Source organism: Ixodes scapularis, unplaced genomic scaffold, assembly GCF_016920785.2.
Source record: "Ixodes scapularis isolate PalLabHiFi unplaced genomic scaffold, ASM1692078v2 PGA_scaffold4__175_contigs__length_147842914, whole genome shotgun sequence".
Taxonomy (NCBI): Eukaryota; Metazoa; Arthropoda; class Arachnida; order Ixodida; family Ixodidae; genus Ixodes; species Ixodes scapularis.
This window is the reverse complement of record NW_024609879.1, coordinates 1,666,866-1,687,791: the sequence shown is the minus strand read 5'-3', so window position 1 is coordinate 1,687,791 and position 20,926 is coordinate 1,666,866. Positions and strand designations below refer to the sequence as shown.

At 44.3% G+C, this 20,926-nt stretch overlaps 1 protein-coding gene across 1 annotated transcript in view; it reads left to right on the top strand.

Moving 5' to 3' along the window:
* Nucleotides 1-20,926, top strand: part of LOC8026823 (ryanodine receptor) — a 561,398-nt gene that overhangs the window by 515,435 nt on the left and 25,037 nt on the right. The window contains exons 113-122 of the mRNA XM_040217827.3: nucleotides 538-596; nucleotides 1,413-1,560; nucleotides 6,087-6,173; nucleotides 9,223-9,489; nucleotides 9,597-9,727; nucleotides 9,803-9,845; nucleotides 13,878-13,993; nucleotides 14,078-14,138; nucleotides 17,915-18,061; nucleotides 18,737-18,868. Coding sequence (XP_040073761.2) covers nucleotides 538-596; nucleotides 1,413-1,560; nucleotides 6,087-6,173; nucleotides 9,223-9,489; nucleotides 9,597-9,727; nucleotides 9,803-9,845; nucleotides 13,878-13,993; nucleotides 14,078-14,138; nucleotides 17,915-18,061; nucleotides 18,737-18,868 — 1,191 coding nt within the window. The remainder of the gene's footprint in view (nucleotides 1-537; nucleotides 597-1,412; nucleotides 1,561-6,086; nucleotides 6,174-9,222; nucleotides 9,490-9,596; nucleotides 9,728-9,802; nucleotides 9,846-13,877; nucleotides 13,994-14,077; nucleotides 14,139-17,914; nucleotides 18,062-18,736; nucleotides 18,869-20,926) is intronic.

Genomic DNA, 20,926 nt, shown 5'->3' with positions numbered 1-20,926 from the left:
AGGACAAACACAAAATTCCAAACACAGCTAAGTGACTGGTGCGCGACCGATGTGACGGAGCGTCGTGTCATCCCGTGTTGACACGCGCATCACACGTGTCAATGCACGCAGGTGGTTGGCGGGGGGCAGGGAATACAGCGACACAAGCACACGTAAAAAGAACTGTTCTCCATTTCTGCTACCTTCTCTTTTCTATTCAACCACACCACGCACGCACGCAAAGTCTGAGTTAGCTTCAGTAAGAATGTAATTATGTATTAAGAAAATAGGCCTCCCTATGGTCTCTTGAGGTATAGGCTAGGGGCCAAGCTCTCCCCACAAAGCTCTCCACTCTTCACTTTAGATGCTTGAGCGCTGGAAATGAAGAAGCCAGCAATCATGGCGAATAGAGAGCTTTGTGGGAGTGGCTTGTCCTGTTATTTTTAACCTGCAACAGACCATAGAGATCTCGTATGATTTAGTTATGTCAGTGTAGACTGTATTTTCGCGCCGCGGCGAAGCGGGAACCGACAATTCGTGGCTGTGTCCTGTCCCCAGATAAGCCATCTGGATGGAGATATCAAGCTGAAAGACATGGAGCAGCTCCAAGGAAGCATGTAAGGGATTTTTTATTATTTTTTTGTCAACAGCCTAATTAGTGCTTCTTATCCCTTCCAATACGTTTGAACATCAAAACGTCACTCAAGTTACTTAAGTCTTGTCACTTAAGTCTTGGTCAGATAAGTGATGTAGGCGTCATGATTTAAGTAACATCTATTTTTATATCTTTGGCCCGGCAACGGAGGACGCGTGATTGTTTCGCCCATGAGGCACATACCGGGACTGTGCACGTGCGGCAGAGGCACAGTCACGGCACCGCCAAAGCACGCACCTGGCTGACGCCCCGCGCTTTTTTCGCGCTCGTGACTCGGCCGAAAATAGGCCTTAATATTTAAAAATTATCTTTAAAGTAGTTGCAATTGTAAATCGAGCCTCGCAATTCTCGGGGTCAAAGAGTAAATAAGTTCGAAGAAATTTACGATGTATTTTGAGTAAGAACCGGTGTATGGCAGTTACTAAGTACTCATAAAGGCAATTTAACTAGAGCATTTCGACTACGGTTATTGAATTACTACCCGAGTTCGCTAAAGAGGCCCTCCCATCGTTGATTTAAAAAGGCTCGGGTAGTGTCTCTAGCTGATGGTGATCGACATTATTGTATCTCTAGCTGATCGCTATCGGCTTGCTTGTTTTTTGAACTGACCGTGACAGGCCTGGCCTGTCTCGTGCTGGTCTCAATTAGCCTTCGTTCTCGTATTGATTACGATTGGTCTGATTTATCTCGAGCCGATCGCGATTATCATCTGTTTTCGAGAGGCTTGGGATCTGTCTCACTGTATCTCGAGTCAAACGCGGTTTCCCTCGTCCGCCAGGGATGCCAAGCGTGCGCTGCCGGGCCCCGAGGCCATGCCCCCGTCCCCCCTGCTGATGCCCCCCATGGCCTCCCCTGAGGCAGCTAAGCCCTCCGAAACCCCCCCTGTGGCCGCCATCGACCTCAGCGAGTACAGCCAGAAGATTGTGGTGCGTGTTTTGTGGGATCACTGATTGCACACCAACTACCACCTAATTAGAGGGTCACTGGCCCTCTAATTAGACCCTTTATCTTCGCTACCTCTACTTTTCGCGAATCGTTCACAGGGGACATAGTCGCAGCCACTAAATTTTACGAATTCTAGACACCTCCACTGAAGCCCATGAGGACCTAAATTTTCGCGTGCCCTTAAATTTCCCAAATTTTTTATTTTGCGATATCCGCGAAAATTAAGGCTTCCCGAACATTAAGGGTTTTGCAGTATTTGGCTATCGTTAATATAAAGACCCCATAACATTTCGGAACCTCCATCTTTCAAGTATTCTTTCAAAATAAATCATAATTATTTATAATATAATTCATATTATAAATAATTATGATTTTTTTTTTTTTTTTGTAAAAATAATTTCGGGATGTTTTTTCTTGTACTTTGCAATTATTTAACTTTCATTAACTTTATTTTTGTGGAAACCATATCTCCACTTGTACACAAGCGTCCTTCATTATTGCGCTATCTGGTGTATATGCGAGGTGTTAAATAAGCTTATGACCATTCGGTTTTGATTGCTATAAGTCAAGGCACTGTATCAACAGATGCGTTCAAGTACAACATGACTGCGTATATTTTTTTCGGGAGTGTTTTTTTCTTCTTAAGTTTGTTCTGTATTTCCTTTTTGTTTGTTTGTTTTTTTGCTTTGGCCCAATGCTATATTTTGATTTATTTTTTTTTTTACTTATTTATTTGAATAACCTCACAGCGCCCGTGAGGGCATTATACGGGGGAGGGGCAAATACAAAATGAACTTGACGCCAAAAAACACTTAATGGCTTAGAAAATCAAAACTCCCGTAGCAAAGAAACATGCAAATAGAAACAAAAACAAAAACAAGGTCCCAAACTAGCGTAATTCTATACACAGTGGTAAACATAACCAGACAAAATGGGAATTCATAGAAAAATTAAGTATTAAGGTTTTGAAAATGCATGAAAAAATTGAGCTTAATTGAGACTATATCTTAAGGTAACTGATTCCAGTTGAGTACAGTGTAAGGGAAAAGTTAATATTTGTAAATGTCTGTTTTGCTTGTGAAAAGCCTAAATTTGTTGATATGATCCAGTCGCCGAGAGATGAAGTGAGCTGCAAGTAAATATTTTGTTTGGTCCATTCCACCTTGATGGTAATATATGCTGTATTAGGGTATTCACTTGGGCTAGTTGGTGATATGTTGTGACGATTTCGGTACTACTCTCTGCGCCTCAAAAATTGGGTAAACCGCGTGCAAGAGTAGAGCGGGGGATCTGGGGGTGGGTATCTGTAAGATAAGGCATGTGACTAGATTTGAACAGTGCAAGGGAGGGGTGGTATATAGAATACCTTGATTTGTGGGAGGGTTTACATAGGAGACTCCCTGACTTTGCGTAAATGATCGACTAAGAGAGCACGCACTGGCAATGAGATCGTCACCCACGGGTTATCTGGCGGTGCACTGCAATAGATGCGATTGTGTTCCAAATTTTCAGGAAACAATTATCTTGAACCGGAACCGAAACAAAGTGACAAGGGAAATTTCAGAATCATATTTTATAAACAAGTGCGGTCACGATACATTCGTTAGAGCCCCATCGATTGCCCTCTATAATTCAGAAGTGGCGTATTTACAGTCCTTTGATAGGCCAAGCCAGTAAAAATAAAAGTACATTAGTATGGCGATGTGAGTACATGACATAGATGTTTTGTTGGTAAGGCATATTTTTCTCCTTTTTGATCAATTCAGATTAAACTTCAGTTACAAGAGCGCTTTTGGTGTGTGTGTGTCTTCTCTTTCTCGTCCTCGTCGTTTTAGCGATTTTAATCGTCACAATGTAATATACGCTCTGGAGGAGTTGAGCCGGAAGTTTTGACGACGATTCTGTAGAGGACGCTATTTGAGCTCGCGTTCCAATGCAGTTACACTTAGAGCATGCGGGTATACACTAAGAACAAATCTGGCAGCTCTGTTTTGTATTAGCTTTATATTTTTCATCAAATACTGCTGGTAGGGCCCCAACCTCCAAACTCTAAAAATAAGCCGAATAGTTGTGAGGAACAGAGTATTCTTGAGTTCCTGAGGAACATTTTTGAAATTAGGTTTGATGAAACCTAGCCTCCGATTAGATTTATCACTCATATACCCTATGTGAAAGCGCCAGGACAAATCACGAGAAAAGTAGACACCTAAACATTTTACTTGCAGTGACATTTTGACGGGAATATCGTTAATCTGGTACATATTGGTGACACGGTTTCGCTTTTTAGTCACACGAACAAAGAGACGTTTTTTAGCGTTCAAATCCGTCCCCCAATGGCTACACCAGCCGAGGTCGGCCTGCAAAATGATACAGTCGTTCAAAGCACTCACTGCTCGGTAGATAATACAATCGTCAGCATACAGGCTTGTACTAGAAAAAAATGTCTGCATCAATATCATTGATAAATATTAAAAATAAAAGCAGTCCCAACACAGAGGTGTTGTAATTAAAAGAAAATCCTCGTCGCCATAAATGTAGTATTAAAGAAAATGCGGACACCCGAGAAAATAAAAAGGAGCAGTGCCTGCGTGGGCCTGCGGAAAACGAGGGGTCTCACATGCCGAAGAGGTGACCGGCGGGCCGGGCGCGGGAGCCCCGGACGGAGAGAGAGAGACGTCCGACGTGGTCGGTGGTTGAAACGTAACTGTTTATTTAACGGTCAACAAAGTGGGGTTGAGCGCCACGGGGACGCAATCCTGATAACACGGGCAATGGTGTAACACTGGCGCCATCTGGTTAGTGTGGCGAGAAATACTTAAATGAAAAAAATTGAAATACTACAAGAGCTCTGGGGTACACCATAAGTGACAGAAGTTAAGTTAGATGATTTGCCATTAATTAAGGCTGCTTAAGTCCTGCCTCTTATATAATTCGTTAACTACAAAAGAACACCATACCGTAAAATCCCCTAAAGACGCCCACCCAAAATGAAGAGATAAATGATGAAAAACATGGGGTGGGTTATCTTTGGGGATGTCGCAGCAAAACTTTATCAAAAGTTAATTGTAAGCGCCGGGGTACACCCGCTACAAACCACGCGACGCGGGAACTGATTCCGCAGATCGCCGACACGGCAAATTCGCGTTTCACGATACGATAAACACGCGGGATTTCGCTACAAACTCCTCACGGGAAAGCATAGTGGTCGACGGAGCAGATTCGCGTTTCACGGTGTGAAGGACTCGCGGAAACCCGCCGAGAACTCGCATCTCACGGGAACGGATACCGCAGGTCGCGGACGCAGCAGATTCAAGTTTCATGGTGCAATAAAGACGCGGGAACCCGCTACAATCTTGCCTGTCACGGAAACCGATATCGCGCGCGCAGATCGCGGACAAAAACACAAGAATACGCTACAAACTCGCATGTCACAGAAACAAAGACCGCAGATCGCGGACGCAACAGAATCGCATTTCACGATGCAATATACACGCGGGAACAACTCGCGCGCGTTACTTACATCTAAGAATCGATATCGCGCGCGCACATCGCGGACAAAAACACGGGAATCCGCTACGAGCTCGGAAACGGATAGCGCAAATCGCGAACGCAGCAGATACGCAGTGTTTCGCGAGCCGATATCCCGTGCAGATTGCAGACAAAACGCGGGAACCCGCTATAAACTTGCTTATCGAACACATTGGTACCGCCGATCACGCCGTTGATGCCCGATTTCCGTCGGACATCGCTTGACGTCAAACGAGAATCGGTGGGTGGGCGATGTTTCGGAATTTTATGTTACAGATATTTAGCCAGAAAAACGGGATGGGCGATCTCTCGGGGCAGGGGCCTAACGTGTGACCTTACGCGGCATCATTGCTTCAAGTTCCACGACAACCCTACATTAAACATTCCCGGATATCCGCTGCAAAACAATGACAGGTGCTCTCGTAATATGCCTCTCTACGTGACGGTATCTGAATAAACAAATAAGACACAGAAAGGTTCTGAAACCAGTGTTCTTTGAATGCATAGGGGAAATATTCACTTGTAGCAGGGGTAATGAAAAAGCTTGTTTCTGAAGATAACAAAACAGTCCTCACAGGGAGAGAACTCTGCACGAAAATGGCGATGATTCAAGAATCAAAGAACAAAAATACTTAAAAACAAGGACAGACAGTACAGTTTTATATGTGATGTCTATTCTTGTCCCTGAGTGTTTTTATTCTTTCTTTCATTTTTGAATTTTCACCAACCCCATCTTTGTTCTTTGGTGATGATCTGATGAGAGCTAGAAGAAATAACATTACCGTAACTGAAGTTCAATAACATTTTTTTTTTAATTTGTAAAGCTGCATGTTTTGTTGGCTTTCTTGTTTATTGCAAGCTATTATTGTTTTCTTTTATTTGGGCAATTATTGTAACACATGCCATACACTTGTAATGTACAGTCAATCTCGCAGTATATTTATTCTTCACTCAACACATTTTTGCTCTTGCCTTTCAGAGTTTCCTGGCCCGCAATTTCTACAACATGAAGTACATTGCCCTGGTCTTGGCATTCTTTATCAACTTTATTCTGCTGTTTTATAAGGTAAGTTAGCATGATAGAACTGTAGTTTCTTTTGCTTTTGGTATGCATCAACATGTAAATTCGCGTACATCAACATTTGGTACTATGATCATGGAAGTCTGATTTTTTGTGGCAGATTATGTCCAAGTCTTATTTATTTTTCCCAGCCGAAGGGTTTTTCTTGCATTTTAAGGTCAACAAGAATGTGTTCATGGGTTAGTGTTTCGTTCTACGGCAAAGCAGTATTGAAAATGTGTGACAAAAACACAAGATAGGTTTAAAATCGCTAAACCGCTGGAGACCAATACATGTCTAAATGTCTAAAAATGATGAAGAGTCAAAGATGGCTATTACAGAGAAAATGTATTATTCTGTGTTCTTCAACTTCATACGTAGGATGCGTTTCAAACCTGAAAGCAAAGCTGCGATTAAGGGGGAACACTACTCCGGAAGGCTAACTTTTGAACCGTTTGTCTTATTTGCATTAAATTTGTAGGGTGTACTCATAGCACTGGACAAGGATGCCGTGGAAATTTTCAATCCTATAAATTTATCCCACGATGAGTTACATAAAAGTTCATAATAAAAAAGTGTATCTGTTGAGGAAAGCTATCGTTTAGAAAGGGTAATGAAAATGGCCAGTTTTTTTGCTGAAACATACAGCAGAATACTTGCTTCAGACGACTATGAAAAGAAATATCAAAAATTATGAAATTTATTCACAAATAAAAAATACGGAAAAAAAATTTTTTTGCTGTACATTTGATTAAAAGAAATATAAACTTTTCATAATAAAAGAGCAGAAAAATGCAGAAAGTAAGTTCGCAGTCGTGTTCTCCAGAATATTTCGATATAGAAAAACCAAAATATATCTGCACGCATAATTTGATTATGAAATGATAGCTTTCCTGAACTGATATTGGACACTGAAAAGTGAACCTGAGATAAATGCACTTGAAGTTTCATGATGACATTTTAAAAATTTATTTTTGCGTCTTAAATGTCAGAAATTCTTTCCACCATTGTAAGTGATGTCTTCTTCAAACGTCTTCTGATATACTGACATTGCTTTCAGCTATTTTCATTTGTGGATGACGAGTGCTAAGCAGTGCAGCACACCTCACCAACATGTAAAGAATAATTTTTTGTGACATTGTTTGTTAGCGCACATTGACAAGGCTTTGTGAGAGTGTTCTGTGTCATCCATACATGCCAAAACTTTGAAAGTTCTAAATATGCATTTTTTTTTAAAAAAGGTGCAATTCAAGGTAGTGTCCCCCCTTAAATTTAATCGCGTCGCCTTTAAACTCATAGCAGCCGTACCATGCCGTTATTAACTAAATTTGGCAGGCTGACGTCCTGCTAAAATCAGCATGATTCCACTATAGACCACGTGAACCCGTGACCCATAAATTGCCACACTCCCGTGCGGATTGTAGTTGGTGCCACTATGCGCCTGATGTGGTCATGTGACGTGCGTCGGGGTGTGAAGAACGTTATTAGATAATGTTGAGTATCGAGTAGTGGTGCGACGGAATGTCACATGACCTGGGAACGTCGCACGATGTCAGGTCACGTGACGTCATGTGAAAGCGTGACGTGTGAAAGCATAACGCCGGACAGTGATGCTACACTGTCCAGCGTTATGTATATATCATTCATGTATTCTGCATACAGTACATAAAAAATCATGAGCCATTCCACTCTGTGAAGGTTCTGGGAACCACGTGTTCCTCGCATCCCTATCTAGGCCTAGCTCAAGCAGGCCGTGGGACGTCGCCATGTGAGGGCGCGTCCCGGATGCGAGGGCGAAGCCGTATTCCCTCGCCCTTCTCGGGTGATTTGCCAAAGGCACACCCCTCGGGATCATGACTTGGACGCGTCCGCCCCTCTGGGGAGCCAACCTACATCCGACCCACCCCGGGCGCGTCCATTCCCGCAGGCTATATAAGACGGCCCTAATCCAACGGGCAGGACTCTCGCTGGGGGAAACTCTGCTCGATGGAGCCTTCCTTTCTTTATCTGATCCTCCCCCTCCGTGATACTGTCAATAGCGGCAGCGCGGACTCTGACTGGCGATCCTGTCAAAAGAGTCAGCGCCGTCATCTGCACCATTGTTGGCCCTCGGGCAAGCGTATGGCGTTGTCGTGAAATAAACACGTCATTTTCCGGACCAAAGAAACCTACTGTGTTTCTAAGTGGTACCCCCAAAGGGGAAACCCACAAGGTGGATGACCAGCGAAGCTTGTTAGCACATGACACAAGCGTCACAGAGTTTTGGTTAAAGGTATGAGCAGTGGTATTGTCCTGTTTGGTGGTAATCGTGAGGTAGGCACGCGCATTTATTGTTGTCTTGCCCAGTGGTCATTATTTAGCGTAGACAACTATCGCCGCCCCGAGGAGCCGGAGGAGACTAGACACGCGCGACGGGGCCCCCACCCCGGGAAAGCAGAAGGAAAGGAAACTAGGCACGCAAACGCTTGGAACGATGACCAAGAGAGTGCAGTGTGAGCGTAGACACGGCAACGTGGATCGCACAGCGGCAAATCATTGAGAAACGTTTATTATCTACCTGAGAGTCTGCTAATCTTGAAATTGGTGCCTATTGATAATAAACCTACTGATAAATTACCCAAGCATCAAGGAGAATGCAGGAAAGGTGTTCCACGTGCCGCACGTGCCGGCGTCTGCAGCAGTAACTGTTCTAAAGCAAAAGCCTAAAACATATGGCTTCTTGCACGCGCATTCGTCAACGCTTTATTTTGGGTATTTATTTTGAATATTTTATACGGGGAAGGCGTGCGCGTGCAGCGCGTGCGGCGGCGCGAGCGTGGAGTTTTTATTGACGCACATGAAAAATCCAAGGAACCCTAGCCATTAACAGCCTAGCTGTAAAACGCCCTTTTTTTGCATTCTTTCGCTCAATTGTGTCTTAGGACGCCAAGATGGAACGTAAAATAAGCATGACACCCTCATCTCTTTGTGAAGCTGTCCTCTTTGCCTCAAGACTCGCGCCCCGTAGTCTGGAGTGTACCGGGGCGCTGAGAGAAACTGCCACGACTTGTCGTAGGTGACTACGGGTGAGGAAGATGCCGACGCAGGCAGTGGCAGTGACGACGAAGCAGAGCCCGCCTCGACCGTCGGCAATGGCCTGGCCGACCTGTTGAGCAACGCGACGGAGGCCGTGGCCTCTGGTTCAGACAGCGAGGACGAAGACCTGGAGGAGTGGGTCATCATTGAGGAGAAGTTCTTCTACCTAGAACCGGTCATCCGCTTCATGGCCTTATTCCACTCCCTGGTCTCCTTCTGCATGCTCATCGCATACTACCACCTCAAGGTGAGATCTTTTTTTAAAAAAAGCAGAATGGGTTACGTGGCTGGTTCTGCTTTCCCGAGTCCATCACTCGAGTGCTGCGTTCGACTGGAATTCGCGTCCTTATTCAGGTTCCCTTGGCCATCTTCAAGCGAGAAAAGGAAGTAGCACGTGCCATGGAGTTTGACGGCCTCTACATCAGCGAGGAACCGGCCGAAGACGATATACGCACCCGCTGGGACAAGCTGGTCATCAGCACCAAGTGCGTAGGGCATTGCGACCCACGACACCTGCCGCTTGGCGATGCCTAGTCTTTACGATTTTTATTCCGATTCAGGTCCTTTCCTGTGAACTACTGGGACAAATTTGTCAAGAAACGGGTAAGTTTAGCTGCGTTCAACTCTTACCAGAATACGAACAGGGGGGATAGCGACTCGAATCAGTGTCAAGAGTGAGGCCCCTTTGCTTATGCACACGACGTATGCAGCTGGTAAAGAGTGTTCTAGAGTGGCCGACTGCCATTCGACCGTTGCTTACAACGAGAGGGTTGTTATGGCAACCGAGCTCCGACCAAAGTGTCCTAGTGGATATGTCTGAGCCAAGCCCAGTTTAAGTATTTCCATGACCGGTATGAATATGTTTCGACAAAAGGGGAAGAATGAATTTTTGGGAGGCCAATGTGCATTGGCCTTCCAAAAATATAGGGGTGCCTTTTTATGATTCAGACTTTATATGTATATATATATATATATATATATATATATATATATATATATATATATATATATAAAAATTCGGGAAAATATAAACGCCAACACTACCTTTGGGTCGCTATAGTAGATGAAAAATAAGAAAAGCTTTCCACGACAATTTATGTCTGGTGGACTTCAACAGTTATGGAGACATCATAATTACGCCCTTCTAGGTCAACGTTTTTTGGCCGGTGATTTTTTTAATTGTATATAAAGGATTATTAACCTACAATAGTGAGCAAAATTTGCAAGCCCATTGAGTTAACCCATGCAAGTGATTTTTCCTGTTAGCCCCGCTAACATGCCGGTGCAATGCAGTAAAGCTGGACACAGGTTGTACCGCGCGAGTGTCATGAAGCCGTTTGACGCGATAATCAGCCGACTTTTCCAAATGTGAATTTAAACTACGGTGACTAGAGACGCAACTGAATAAATGCTTCTACAAAGCTCGCTTTAAAAGTCAGCATTTTCTTCACGAACGCTTAATCGCCATAGAAATAAAACTAGGGGGACCAGAGAAACTAAGGAGAACAGGAGTGTGTATGAAAGAAAGAAACATAACTATAATTAGGACTGTTGAACAAACCCCTTCGGCACCTATTTCAAGGTTATGACACACCGGGGCAAGCAGCAAAGTGCAGAGAGGCAGAGGTACAAAAAGAGAAGAGCAGCCATAACCGGGCAGTTCTCCTTTAAATTCCGTCAAAACGCAGCCTTTTTTTTTCTTAGTTATTAAGCAGATTGTTATACGCAACAAACGTGAAGTTGAAACCCATATCCCTATACCAACGGAGCGGACGTAACTCAAACGCCAACCAGAATGCCCCTAGCCGCAAACAGGTCGGTTTTGTCGGAACTCGGAAGCAGCCGCAGTATTGAAAATGCGTAGAAGCGAGCTAAATAACGCGTACTGGAAGACGCATACGCCTTCTGAGGAAAGCCAAAATACGTGCTGTGTATTTCGGTGCAGTATAGTACACATAAAAACTTATCCGGTTCAAAGTAATACGGGTTTGAAGCGAAACCTTACGAGACTGAATGCCGCTCGACTTGGAAGCAACCCGTGCGTTAGCTGCGAGTGGCATTTTTCAACTTGCAGTTCGCGTTGTGCTTTTAATTGCGAGAGATATATGTCATGACCTTTCTCTAGCGCTATCTAATTACCGAGACACCCACGCAATGCTTCAAACAGTTCAGGAATCATTTTGTGGGCAATGGGCGCGTTCAGTGGCAGCTCCATTAAAATCAAACGGCGCGACTCGGGTCGCAAACGCAACGGCAAATGAGCGTCGCTCTCTAACCCAGATTGTGCTTGTACATCAGTCGGTCGAATCTGTCTTCAAATTAAATAAAACGAGACAACGCCGACGCTTTTATTTTAACCTCTCGACCCGATTGTTTTGTACGAAGCAAGTGGAATGTACACATCACCGTCGGTTGTCTTGGCAATCGAATCTCTTGCGGACGAGTAAAATAACTGCAATACACTTGTTAGTTTTAAACGAAGAAACCTTCACAATATAGTATACGTGATTCTGTTCCTAGTGCTGCTCTCCCTTTGACGAATGTATTCCACGACACAAGATTTCCGAGTTTTTAAGTGCATTACATTCCGTCACAACGACGCCATATTGGCCTTAGCGTAGCTTACACGCGTGGCGTCCCGGCAATTATGTGCCGACTACCGCTAAGTGGCGTCGTGCAATAGGCGACGGAGACGAATTCACCGGCTCGCTCGCTCCCCATGGGAGATTAACCGGATTGGCATTCTCGAACAGCTGGAAAAACGTGTCACCCGGGTTCACATCAAAGAGCTCCTATTGCAGCTTGGAGTATATACATATGATGCTCTCAGTTACTCCCTGTCATAGACATTTTTATTTTAGTAGTTACCTGACTGGTGGATAGAGGGCGTTGATGCACTCGGTGCCATAAGGTGGCTTCAATTTGGTTGCTTGAAATAGAAAGAATAAATACACAGAGCACTGTCACAGATAACCAGACTCTTTCGGCTCTGCTAAAGTATTCTTCAACAGTATTTCGAAATGTTGTCCTTAGAAAATAAACCATTCAATTTCGTACATCATATTCCGGATATGAGATAAGGGATACATCCGTCAAATGAAGACTGACACATGTTTGGTATAATTTGCAAAAGCAAAGTTCAAGGGCACAAGAGAAGTCACCTCCAGCAAGCTTAGCTTATTTGAATGCCAGGCACCGCTTCATGGATCTGTGTAGACAGATCTTTAATCGTTTGAACAGATGCGCTTTTTACTTTCAGCGGCGTCGAAAGTAAACCGCGAAACACTTGTACGACGAAACCGTCCGATGCGACGTCCGACCGCGCAATACGACGGTCGGAGGCGAGGGTTAACTTTTCAACGCTCTCCGATGCTACGAAAACCCTCTCCCCCCAAGGTCATTCCGGCAGTCCGCACGTCGGATCGGAAGGTTTCGTCGTACATGTGTTTCGCGCTTAAATCCAGCATCAACAACGCTGCATCGAGTGATTTCCTGGCAGACGGCTTCTTTTCGACGTTGCATATTGCGTGCCTCAGGCGCTCGCAAGTTGTCTCTGAAACGATATTCACGTGGGGAGCCCACGCTTTGTGTTTAAATAAATTAAGCGAATTGGATACCTTGCAAACAATTTAGTGACAACATACATAGGAAAGAGCACAGTGTATACTTTCTTTAAATTCATAAATAAACTGATAACACGAATGTTTATAGTATACCGTAAAGACAATTCCTTCGTATAATCAAAATAAACTTCTCTCCATCTCTTATAAAGGCAGAAATGATGTTTTCATGAAACACACATAGCAACCAGTGACGTGCAGTATATTCGCCACTACCTTTAAGCTCCTGCATGCTCGAGTATGAATATAACTTGCAAATGTTGCAAATGTTAAGTCACTATCACTGGGCAAACCTGCGATGTCAAAAATTATGCCGTCTTTTAGTCATTTAGATACTCACTGTGCGCCCGTGCAATGCCGATTGCTGTCTCTCCTCTATCCTTACGCGTGTCCGCTACGCCTACATTGCAAAGTCAAAACGTGTCATAAGATCAAATAAAGAAGAAGAGGCGGAGAATGAAGAATGAAGAGCATAATAAAGGGCATGCACTTAGTTATCAAAGGCAAGTACCAAACGACATCTTATACGGCAATGCAATATATTGCGGTGAAATCCTACAGGTGTCAGAGCGGAGCGACGGGTTGAAGCTACTACTTCATGGCGGTCATGTCAAGTGAATCCAAAGGGGCAACGCCTAAACGAAGGATGGTGAAAAGCTTTATAAAGATGGTGTTTTTACTGTACACTGCCAGACACTGCTACAACGAGCAGGCAGTTTCCTTATTTTTTCTTTTCTCTTATTATTGAAAGGCTGCCATTAAATCTACAAGTGAAGTGGAAAATGCTCATTTTGATCACTATACATAAGCGGTAAAATTTGACATCCGCCAATATCCTTCGAATTGAAATAGAAAAACATACCTATGTCGTATTTAGACTAACAGTGTTGCGCGGTCGGGTAATTTAAGTGTCAGCTGGAATGTGCGCATTTTGTTTCTAATCGATGTTGGCTAAGAGTGAAATGGACCCCACGTCGATGGCACAGAATTCTGAAACGAGTGTTCTCCCCCGCAGGTGCGACAGAAGTACTCTGAAACGTACGACCCAGAGGCCCTGAGCAACGTCCTGGGCATGGACAAAAGTGGCTCCTTCTCGCAGGAACAGGAAGAGTCCGGAGGCCTGATTCCCTTGTGAGTATAGGAAGTGCCACTTCAGCGGAGGAGATGCTCTCGAAGGAACGAGGCTCTCACGTGCCTTTGTTCCTCTCTCCGCAGCATTACAAATGCAGACTGGAAATACCAGATCTGGAAATCCGGAGTCACAATCACCGACAACGTGAGTGCCTGCCTTCCTTTATATCAGTGTGGTGTTGGTTCCGGGCTTTACGATGGGGATACGTCAGAAAAAAATGAGACTCAGAGATTCGAAAAATGTATTGAAAGAAAAAAATATAAGGCCGAAAAAAATATCTAATTATAGAACTGGAAAATATCACTGGGGGCCTCTCGCCGTGCCCCTGAAATCCCACCGCACATGCATCATACAAAATACATGGTGTTCGTTGCAGATATGATGCCATTAAAACTGCAAGTGCGGTGGTAAATGCTCATTTAGGTCGCTGATATAAGTGGTAGAATTTGAAGTCCGCAAATACCGCTTCGAAAGTATTCGGACTTTGCCTTTTTAATGTCAGAGTTCAGCTTATTTCTTATTCGTCTAAACTAAAATAAAAAAAAACTTCTGTCACAGAATTTGGCAAAACAATGATGCATATTATTTTGTTCTTTGTATTCTCATGTAAATATCGACATTCTGTCATGGTTTTCTCAAGCTTTGTTTCGCCTTCCTTGTTTCTACTACGGGAAACGCAGAATCATATAAGTTCTTAAATATACTAAAAAATTTGCTATACGCCGCATCTGCACACCCTTCCAGATAAACGTTAGACCAATAAAAACATTCAACAAGTTTTTTAAAGGTGTTTCCGCATTTATTTTTATAAAGCTGCAACCCTTTTTGTTGTTTGTGTTATTCGAAACCGGGACACGGCTCAAGCTAATATTGGGTAGATTGTCGCTTATGTCTTGACAAAAGAATCCAGGGAACAGCTCAGTTTGGTCCATATTTGTCACACATACATCTATGAGTGTGGAGCTCTCACTTGTCATTCTAGTTGTGAGCGTTACTACATCTGAGCTCGCGTAGGACAACACTAGGTCATTGAAATCTTTTTCGTATATATCATTTCCTATTGTGCCAATGTTTATTCTCCGATAATTAAAAGCGGTAGCCTTGTTAAGGAAATAAAATGTAATAGGTCGCCAAAGAAGCCAAGAGAGCCCGCCACTTGTGCTGTCTTTTAAACTTCGGAAATCCGCCCTGTGTTTGCGGCGGAGATCATCAAAAGCTTTTTGCAAATTCTTTGGATTCCTTTCAATCCTTGGTAGTGGTCTTCGTACAAAGTACACGAAAAACACACACACACACACAATGAGCTGTGTTCGGCAGCAGTGCGCAAAAGAAAATTACTTAGGTGTAAAAGCAAATTTTCACCTGCGAGCAAAACAATGATTTTTAGATGCGCGCCTGTTCAGCACCTCCGTGGATCTGAGCACGGCGGGGGGACGTCCTTCCAACCAACGGCGAGATCATGATGCGACGGAGTACACATGATTTAAAAAGGTTTATCGGGTGTCCAGGGTCACTCCGAGTATCTTTATGCTGTCCCTGTGGTTCATAACTTAGTAATTTATCCTCAAGTGGGGAAATGGCTATGGCGTCTTTTCCTGGGTTTGTGAAGTGCAGAATGTCACAAAAAAAAATTTACAGGTTTTTTTGTTTGTTTTTTTACCGCAAAAATAAATTAGGCATCGCCGAACGCCTCATTCTCTGCCGAAAAATAGCGCTAGCGGTCACAACCAGATGAGAAAGTTTCAGCCCGATCCGATGCCTTATTGAAAAGTTAAAGGTTATTTTCTGACAAGTTCGTTGGGAAAATGGCGGCCGACAGAGTTTTCGAATACATGGGGCTCTGTCGTGTAGACGTTTTGGTGAGGATGTAGTGTGATAGCCAAAAAAGAATTTTGTCCTCAAAACCAGCACGCACAAATTTCTTCCGTAATACGGTGTGATGGACCTTGTCAAGGGCTTTTGTGAAGTTCAACTGGGTGAGAGAGAGACTGATCCTGTGCGCTGCTGCTACGAGGGCGGTCTCGCTGCTTCTACGAGGACAAAAGTCAAGCTGGGCAGGCGAAAGCGGGGCAGGCGAAAGCGGGGCACTGGTGTCGAGGTTTGGCACGCTCCATCGTGCGCCAGTCTACCGAGGTTGTCAGATGAACGGATAATTCTTTAGTTTATGAGCTGGAGCTCCATTTCCCACGTAGACTGGCGTAATATACGTTATTTCCATTTCCCGACTTTGGTGCAATAAACGCGCCAGTAAAGGCGAGGCGGGTTGGCTAATCGCCTTTAGGAATGCAGGGTGGATGCCGTCGGAACCAGGCGACTGTGATGGGGTGATTATAGTAAATGCTTCCTTCACGTCACTTCCACTGATACAAATACTGGAAAATGTAGGTGAGACTTGCTCGCCTGGGGCTTGGTAAAGTGGGAGCTGCTGATATTAGAAGGGTGACGTCAAAAATATCTACTGACGATCTCCGCTGCCTCTGTGTCATTGAGGACTTTGCCATTTTGGCAGATATCAATTGCATGTGTGTTCCTTATATGTTCACGTATAACCGTGGACGGTCATGTGTCAGCAGCTGCTAATCTTCTTCCTTTAATTCAGTTGCACTTCTGTTTTCTTCGTCTACAATTTCTTTCCACCTTTTATTCGTTCCTTACAATGTTCTTTTTTATTTCTCCTTGATCGTATTCACAATAGGGATATCATCCCAGCTAGGAAATGACAACCTTTAGGCTTGTTCGCCAACTCCACACACTTCAATTGTGTTCATCTGTCCCGCGACTTTCGTTGCGGCAAAGTTACCAGCACGCCAAGTAGAAAATCATCATTAGACGCAGGTTGAGCTATTTGTTTGGAAATAAAACAAGCCTTCTCGCTCAAAAAACCAGCATTGAAAGCAATCCATAATAACCCTGAGACGTAGGAACAATTAAAAAAAACGGACGGAACAGCGAAGTTTCTAGAGACCTCATTGTTCTGTCCGTTTTTTTATTGCTCCTACGTCTAAGGGATACTACGAATGTCATTCACCAGCTCGCCTGCATTTTTTACTTTTCTTTTATTAAAAGGAAACTGAGTCTTTTCGTTGTTGTTGTTATTGTTGTTTTTTTTCTGTAATATACCAAACAAACAATCGCTAATCACCTTAAGAAACGCTGGGCCTGGCGAATTCCTAGCATCTTATTCTAATCATAAAATCCCAGACTGCAGTGAGAAAAAACGATACTGTCAAAAAATATGTCTCAGACCCAGCTAACTTGTTTATTTATCTCGCTCCTCCCTTTCTTCGCTCGATAGTTTGGTTTCTCCACTGTCTTTGGTTTTACAGGATAAGACTAACTGGGGGCGTCAACTTGCTAGCACACTCGCTCTCGTTTATTATTATTGCTCCGCAGCATTAAAGGCATTCCAAACATGACACATGAAAGGCCACGCACGGCATCTGTTGTACCTGAAGTGGAGGTTATCATCACTTCTAGCCCGCTTTGGGTCTTTTTTTTTTTTTTTTGGCTTGGGCAAAGCTTTTTTTTGCCTCCGTTCTTGGGCCGAGGCTTGCAGCGTGCTCATCGTGTGGGCTCAGACAGCCACACACACGCTCTGCTAGCTTTTGTCAAGGCCTCCGTTGTTGTTGTTGGTCCCGAAACTTCTGAAAACAAGAAAGGGGAGGAGAAAGCAGCGCGGAGGAGAAGAAGGATGTACTTTTTTTCACGTGGTTCAAGCCCATGAGGTAAGGATAGCGTACTCGCCACAACTTTCACGCTTCTCTTACGGTGCATGGAATTTTCTGTGCACTGTTTGGACAAGCTTTTAACTGATGACACTACTGTAGAACAAATGATGAATTGAAAAGCATAACAAGCCTCTGAGATCAAAGTGAACTGGGAGTCTAGAGTTGCGAGCTGTGCGTGTGCTCCTCCTGCAGTCGTTCCTGTACAACCTGTGGTACTTCCTGTTTTCGGTGATGGGCAACCTGAACTACTTCTTTTTTGCGGCACACCTGCTCGACGTGGCCGTGGGCTTCAAGACCCTGCGCACCATCCTGCAGTCGGTCACCCACAACGGGAAGCAGGTACTGCAGTATTGATTCACATCGCAGCAAGATGGAGGCATGAAGCAGCGGCGCTCATCGCCTTTGTGCGTCTGCTATCCCAGGCTAAACCAATCGCGTTCAGTGACTGCAGCGTGATCCGGCGCCTTTTGTCTAAAGGATTGGTTTAGCCAACAAACGCACAAAGACGATGAGTGTCATGACGATGCTTTATTGGCTCCATCGTAGCGTTCGCCGTGGCCGGACTTAACGTAAGACGGAGTATAAACTTACATTTAAGCCTGGCTCTCACATTTCTGTTCCAGTCTGCTCGCTTGTAACTGCTTCCGAAGAGAGAACGCACTGGCACACCGGCATTATCAAGCCAGGTAGCCCTGAAACCCTAGTCGAATCTGCGTTAACTGGACTGAAGGTAGAGCAGTACTTGAAGTATCAAATATACACACTGTCTACGAGAAATGGTCACTCGTAACAATGGCAGAACTGTATCAAGCGCGCAGTTAAAAAAATAAATATGCGCAGATCAGAAGTGCTCCGGAGCTATCCGATAGATGATGCCAGTACAATCCCAAAAGTCACAGCTTCTCTGTGCCTACCACTGACGAGTTTTGCAAGTTGCACAAGTACCACGTTTAGGAAAACGTAAATGCAGTTTTGCTCCGCACTGGCTCCAATGTTTCCTTCTTTCTTTGGCAGCTGGTGCTAACGGTGATGCTTCTCACCATCATCGTCTACATCTACACTGTGATTGCATTCAGCTTCTTCAGGAAGTTCTACATACAGGAGGAAGACGATCAAGTCGACCCCAAGTGCCACAGCATGCTCTCGGTACGGTCCCCTTTAGTCACTCGTTTTTAAAGCGGTGGCTTTTTACGGGAGCCTTCCACGGGCCTTGTTTGCTTGTCCTACCGCATCAAATCAATTTCCCCTCAAGATTTAGCGAGAAAATTGACGTCGCAAAACCTGAGGTCGCATAACATGGTCACGTGACGCGACGTCAGGGTGACTCATGACCTGGCATTTCAGGATGTCAGGTCACGTGACACACATTTCCCCGCTAAATTTAGGGTGAAATCCTCGTGGTTTTATGTGACGTTAGAGTGTCGCGTTAAGCAACAATGTCACCTGACGTGACATCGGAATTCCACCTCTAAATTTAGCGGGGATATATGTATATCCGCTATATTTTTGTAAAAATGACTGTTCGTTAAAAACACAATCAACTGCAATCTCACCTTAATTGCATTGTCGGGACGTCGAAGCCAGGCATTTTTTTATTGGTGCAGTTTAATGTAAAATAAATTACTCATTTTTGTCCTAATTTTTTTTTTCATTTTAAATTTTATGCCAAATAAAAGTAAGCAATTTACTCAAAACAAATAATAATATGACTGTTGTCTATCTAGGCAAAATTAAGACGTCTAGCCATTATGAAGTAGACTTCAGTGCTCTAGATTACAACTATTGACATGGTGGTGAATCTGGTATCCGCAGAGTTCGGCTGGGATCGCGCATCGGTGGCCGAACACACTTTTTGTCGTCGTCGTTATTGTCAATGTCGTCGTCGTTGGTCCGTGCTTAGACACAGCATTCCCTCAGACTAGATTCATAATCCACAACGAGACACCGGTTTATGGACTCTGCAGGGGTATCGGCATTCAATGCTTTGAGCTGCACAGGCACCACGAAAACAGACCGTCACGTTTGGAAACGGCTAATCAAGCTCCGCAGATTCACGTTGCTCCTTTTCAGGAAAGAATAATGTTACAGCTTCCGCTTAGAATATGCTTCTAGATCTGCAATCGCCTTTTCTGGCCATCCAGGTACAATGAAATGCAATGCCTTTCTGTAAATAGAGTCTGTCACTTCTGCCTCTTGCAGAGTCTTCATGTACATTGGACCCACTTCCAGCTGTCTTAGGTAGAAGCTGATGGCATAGTCACGATCTCTGTTTCACGTTGTGCATCTACCGGCAGGCGAGATAGAGCATCTGCGTTGAGGTTTTCCTGAAACTTCTTGCAGACCGTGTCATATTGGTACACTGAAAGAATCATAGCCCAACTTTGCTGTCTTGTGGCTGTTAAGGTTGGGATGTCCTTCTTCGGTCCGAGGATTGTTGATAACGGCTTGTTATAGGTCACCAGGATGAACTGACGTCCCTATATATATAGCCATGGAATTTCTTCACTCTAAAAACAATGGTCAGAGCTTCCTTCTCTAGTTGGGCATAATTCTCTTCCGCTCGAGAAAGTGTCCTTGAGGCGTAGGCAATCGGACGCTCCGTTTTGTCCGGGTACACGTGTGTAGTACGGCTCTAAATCCAATAGGTGAGGCACTGCAAGACAAAAACAAAGGCACCTCACGATCCTAGTGCGCCAACACTGGAGCTCCGCTCAGGGTTTTCTTGAGTATTTGAAACCTTTCATCGCATTCTGAGGACCAGTTCTACGGAAGTTCTTCATATAGTGGAAGCGTCAGAGGTTTCAGTATCGTAGATAACTTGGGCATAAAACGTTCGTAGTATTTTACATGTCCCCAGAAACCACCGGAGCTCACTCACCTTCTTGTGCACGGATGCATTCTGTACAGCCTGTGCCTTCTTGCTCATGCTGCTTATACCAGAACCACTGACTGTGTGTCCCAGATAGTCCACCGTGAATTGCATGAACATGTACTTATACCTCTTTGCCGCTAACCGAAGTCCTTGATCCTTTATGCGGGTTAGTACATGGTGCAGGCACTTTAAGTGCGTTGAGTCGTTCACTGCGGCTACCAGAACGGCTTGCAGGAACACGCAGATGCTTGCAATCTTTCCAAGAGTATCTCCATTTGCTTTTGGAAGATATCAGGGGGCTCAGGTGATTCCGCGGGGTAGAGACTTGTAAT